Raw genomic sequence first — 406 nt, forward strand, 5'->3', positions numbered from 1 at the left:
GAGCTGGGAAAAGCGGGTGCCCAGCCACGGCGCCCGGGGGGAGGCGGTGGAGAAGCTGCTGGAGAAGTCGCGGAAGGTGTGCGCCAACACCCGCGCCGTGCGGGAGCGCCTGGACAGGCAGTGCGACCAGGTGCGGCGCCTGGAGCAGCACCACGCCCAGCTGCTCCGCCGGGACCGCTTCAAGGTGCTCATCTTCCAGGTGAGAGCCCTGCGCACCACCCTCTCCCGGCCACCCGAGCCTGCTCCCGACGCCGAGGGAACAGCACCTTGCTGCTAACTCCTCGCGAACTCGGGAAAAGAGCTCGCTGGTTACTAACTCTTAGCAAACTTGGAAACCAGAGATATCTCTTTGCTAACTTGGCAAATGTGGAAGAAAAACCTTTTCACCTTAGCAAACTTGGGGAAA

The 406-nt window shown here is 62.1% G+C and overlaps 1 protein-coding gene across 1 annotated transcript in view; it reads left to right on the forward strand.

The window, feature by feature from the left end:
- The window catches only part of SDPR (serum deprivation response), a 37,464-nt gene that overhangs the window by 26,968 nt on the left and 10,090 nt on the right, over positions 1-406 (forward strand). Inside the window, exon 2 of the mRNA XM_017729197.1 lies at positions 4-199. Within this exon, the coding sequence (XP_017584686.1) occupies positions 4-199 (196 nt within the window). The remainder of the gene's footprint in view (positions 1-3; positions 200-406) is intronic.

This window comes from Corvus brachyrhynchos, unplaced genomic scaffold (assembly GCF_000691975.1).
Source record: "Corvus brachyrhynchos isolate BGI_N302 unplaced genomic scaffold, ASM69197v1 scaffold370, whole genome shotgun sequence".
Classification (NCBI taxonomy): domain Eukaryota; kingdom Metazoa; phylum Chordata; class Aves; order Passeriformes; family Corvidae; genus Corvus; species Corvus brachyrhynchos.